Source organism: Ursus arctos, unplaced genomic scaffold (genome assembly GCF_023065955.2).
Source record: "Ursus arctos isolate Adak ecotype North America unplaced genomic scaffold, UrsArc2.0 scaffold_4, whole genome shotgun sequence".
NCBI classification, from domain to species: domain Eukaryota; kingdom Metazoa; phylum Chordata; class Mammalia; order Carnivora; family Ursidae; genus Ursus; species Ursus arctos.
The window spans coordinates 30941038-30945503 of record NW_026623056.1 but is presented as its reverse complement, the minus strand read 5'-3'; the positions used below and the strand labels follow the sequence as shown (position 1 = coordinate 30945503).

General features: G+C 38.3%; 1 protein-coding gene across 2 annotated transcripts; it reads right to left on the bottom strand.

The window, feature by feature from the left end:
* Window positions 1–1565: 1565 nt before the first annotated feature.
* Window positions 1566–4446, bottom strand: WDR5B (WD repeat domain 5B). Of its 2 annotated transcripts, none has more exons than XM_044382571.3 (2): window positions 4223–4446; window positions 1566–4043 (listed from the first exon to the last, which is right to left on the bottom strand). In XM_044382571.3, exon 2 carries the CDS (start codon window positions 3835–3837, stop codon window positions 2845–2847), a length of 993 nt encoding a protein of 330 aa, XP_044238506.1. In that variant the 5' UTR covers window positions 3838–4043; window positions 4223–4446; the 3' UTR covers window positions 1566–2844. The 2 variants fall into 2 exon arrangements, with proteins under 2 accessions (XP_044238506.1, XP_026350565.1); XM_026494780.4 differs by having other exon boundaries at window positions 1566–3909; window positions 4223–4440.
* Between the last annotated feature and the right edge of the window lie 20 nt (window positions 4447–4466).

Sequence of the window (4466 nt, the reverse complement as noted above, 5' to 3'; positions counted from 1 at the left end):
TGACTTGTGTGTATTTTTGTGGCTTTGATCCAGATTAAATGCAGCATTTCAGCTTTTTGGAGAAAATGAATGAATGAAAAATGGGGCAACTTATTTAAACTTTAATATTAACTCTTCTGGAGAGATTCCGATACCATATCTTACTTAAATTTCCATTACCAAAGTGATTTTCTCTGCAGAAGCCAACATGGCTTCTAGTTCTGTATTTCTCTCTCTTATGTACTCATTTCTAGAGAGTTAAGGAAGGCCAGCTGAGTGCACAACCCAGGTGCATCTTGGAGAGCTAACCTCCCCAGATGCACTGGTGCTTCTGAGAGCCCTGTGAAGCAGCCCATCGAACACTGCCAAATCTTTGGGCACACTGACAGACGGAGGCTTGTCAGGGAGCAGTCTTGGAAGAGGTCCCTGTAAGGTGAGGAGAGTGGTCTGGCCACAAGTTTCTGAGCACTCTGAAATCCCAGCACCATGAAGTTGCTTGGGGCCAGCATCACCTCTTCTACTCCATGGCTTAGAATTCCCAATTGGTCCTTTTCCTTTTAACTTTACACTAAATTTCTCAATTATGAAAATCTTTCAAATGCATTTTCTTTTAAGTTTTGAAAGATAAGCATTTGCACATGGTTATATATTTCATTTACACTTTGGGTGCCAGGCTGTCTCATATTTAGGTATGGATGCTGGTTTCTATTTTAAGTATTTCATATATTCTCACGTGCCTCATATTAATGGATGACATGGATGACAAGTCCTCATAAGCCATCCCAACCTGCTAGTTGTCTCCAGAGGATTACATAACAGATAGAAAGGAATATATGTAGCTGTATTGGAACTTGATTTAATAAACTACTAAAATGGAATGCACCACATATAATTTCATAATCTGATATTAATGATGTTTGTCATACTTTAATTTGACCTTAGTTCTTTAGATACCAAGTTCTTTGATTTTAATTCTTTTAAAAATAAGTAATTTTTCTTCATAGAACACCATCATTTTTAACTTCTAAAAGAAGTATTTTAAAGTGTTATCTTGGAGATTTACCGTAAAAAAAAAAAAGTTTCATTAAACCAAAACTCACAAATATTACCAAGCAGCAAAAATCTTCACGATCACGTCTCATTTTGTGTCATTCTCCTATTTCACTTACTTAGAGTAACTACCTCTTTATGGGTTAAATACAAATTTCTTGGCCAGAATTTCAGACTTGTCTCTGTCTAATCCCAGTTCTCCCACTACCCTCACATAATACCTTCTTGGCAGTCATTCCTAACTAATAACTCTAATACCTTATATTCCTCAGAACTTGTCAAGCAAATCAGATTTAATGAGCACTATTATACTAAAGAATACCAAAAAAATGATAGTTTAGCCCTGTTACTTTCAATTATTGTTGTACAATTTTTGCTTAATTTCTAGATTTTTTTTCATGTTTATCATGTCTCTGTAGGTAAAGTGGGCAGAAACCATTTTCCACATTATATTTCCTATAAACCCTGTCTGAGTAAAGTTGATACGTGAGCCTATGGTCAGATACTTTTAATCAACAAAAGTAATAGTATGGGGACATGATTCCAAACGTTTATTGAAAGCAGGCAAGGAATGAGTAAAGTGGTGGCGGTATAATGCATTGTCATTCATCAAATATTACCTTAATCCTATATATATATATATATATACACACACACACACAACACATATATACTGAGAATACAAAAATGAATAAAACATACTTCTTTACAGAGCTCATAATTTACGGAAACATGGCCCATGAAACCATTACAATACAAACTGGTAAAAGATTCTGAACTTTATATAACAGTAGCTATAGAAAGAAACAAAACCTAACTCAGCTATCAGTTATGGTTGGAATCAGGCAGGCAGTGCTGGTCCACAAAGTGATTTCTGAACCGAGACTGAAGCATGGGTAGGAATTACTAGGTCAGACACATAGTGAAAGAGAATAGCCTCACCATTTAGACATTTAGCTTGCTTGATAATCATGAGGCACAATCTGACCAGGTTGTGAGATGTCCCTCAGCAAAATGCCATTAATAATGTTCTGTTTTACTTTTAGTTTTTATCTCAATAAAAAAAAAAAATGTTTAACAAACCGAACCGTGACTTATTTTTCCCAATTTATAGACTTGGTTCTATGGAACCATTTCATGTGTGAGTGGCATCTGCCGTCTCTCCATTCCACCACTGTCCCAGGCTTATGTTCTTATTCATCTTATCTCCCAAACCCACACTGGAGTTATTCCAAACTCCAGCTCCCCTCGTTTATCAGTCATCCTATCTTGTAAACCTTACTTCTAAATATTTCTCAAATACACGGAGAGGAAAAGAATGGGAATCTGTTCAGGGATAGACATAAGAGTCAATACCAGACCTGAAGACTGAAAGTCAGAAGCCCTAGGTTCTAGACTTGCTTTTCCAATTGTCTTGCTTTGTAAATTTAGGTTATAGGTCTGAAATCTTATAATCTAAGCCAACTTTTTTGTTGCTGTTTTATAAAGATTTTATTTATTTATTTATTTGTTTGTTTGTCTGTCAGAGAGAGAGAGAGAGCAGGAGCACAAGCAGGCTCCCTGCCGAGCAAGGAGCCCAATGCAGGGCTCAATCCCAGGACTCCGGGATCATGACCTGAGCCAAAGGCAGACAGACGCTTAACTGAGCCACCCAGGCATCCCTTCCCCCCCTCAAAGATTTTATTTATTTATTTGTCAGAGAGAGTAAGACAATGTTAAAAAGAAATACAAAACCATACCAAAAGTAAGAGAAACCCATCTTTTTAAATACTTTTTTTTTTTTTTTTGGCCAACTTGGCTCTATTTCTAAAGGGTTTAGTAGTTACTCATCCACAGTTTAATTGTTTTGTCATTTCCTAATGCTGCTGATGCAATGATGTTTTCTGTAGGATGACAAGCTGCTGAGATTACAACATCTGTATGACCTTGTAATTTCTGTACAATCTCTTTAGTCTGAAGGTTCCAAATATAAACCAGATTATCTTCTGAACCAGACACAATCCATTTTCCACCAGTAACTGAAAAATTGGCAAATATGCAGTATTTCTCATTCTTATGACCAGTGTATGTTTTCAGGCATCTGCCTCTGCTATAATCCCACAGTTTAAGAGTATTGTCCAAAGTTGCAATTAGAAGATACTTTCCATTTGGAGAAAATTTTACAAAAGAGATAGGAGCATTATCATCATCAACAAGTATTTTTAAACACTGACCTGATGCAGCATCCCAAATTCTACAGACACCATCATAGCTACCTGACACAATCAAGGACCCGCTACAATTAAAATGAACAGCAGAAACTGGGTCAGAGTGAGCAGACAAAGTCTTCAGGCACTTTCCTGTTTTCACCTCCCATATTTTCACACTCTCATCAAAAGATCCTGAAATGATGAGATTGGATGGTGGATTGAAATTACAGCAAAAAACGTAATTACTATGCCCCTTCAGCGTTTTCAAACATTTTCCAGATCTCACATCCCAAATCTTTAGGGTTTTGTCATCTGAGGCAGAAACAAGGCGACTGGAATCTGATGACCAGGCAACATCTGATATTTCCAGATTGTGACCATAAAGTGTTTTCTCATACTTTCCGTCATAGGCTCCCCAAATTATAATTACTTTGTCAGCAGAGGAACTTGCTAGCCATTCTCCATTAGGACTAAACTTAACTGATGATACTGCTTCCGTATGTCCCATGAGAGTAAATTTAAGAGCATAGTTTGGTTTTTCAGACATTTGCTTGCTCCGACTGGCTGATGAGGGGAGGCCCCACTCTGCTTTACCATCTCCTGCCTCCTTCGTCGCCATGGTTCTGAAGCTCCAAGTCAGTAGGTTGGGTAAGCGTCGGCCCTGAACCAGGCAGCCCAATATTCTGACTTTCTGTCCAGCAAAATGAAGATAAAAACATCAGACTAAAAAATAAACGGTCTTTTAGTGATTGCAATTTCTGGACTGTCTTTATACAATGATTCAGCAGCACGGCTTGGACCCCTTTTCTTTTTCCTTGCTTCCTCCTTTGTAAACAAATAATTGAGAAATAATATTAAAAGGGTCCAATGCTCTGTCGGCAAGTGAGGTATGTTTTGGGTATTTTGCCGTGCAAAGTGACGAGGGGCGTGGGTGATCTACAGAGAAGTATTTTTCACCGCCCCTCCCCCAACTCCGAAACGTTTAGAACACGAAGCAAGCCTACCAGTCAGATAAACTTTCGTTACTTGAGCATGAATGAATCACCGGCTTAAACAAACGATTTTAGAAAGTAAAAAACAAAACAAAACAAAACAAAACAAAACAAAAAAAACCCTGCGTAAGCATCATGAATTGCGGCCGGGCGCGCTGCAGTCCACGGCTAAACACTGCGACGCACGACCACCTCAATCCAACACAGCTGGTAGCACAGCGGTGCGCATGCGCACGCCAACTTCGAGTCGAGGTGA

Bases quoted from the DNA above. Each gene is read 5' to 3' on its own strand.
- WDR5B (XM_044382571.3), bottom strand. From the start codon at position 3,837: ATGGCGACGAAGGAGGCAGGAGATGGTAAAGCAGAGTGGGGCCTCCCC.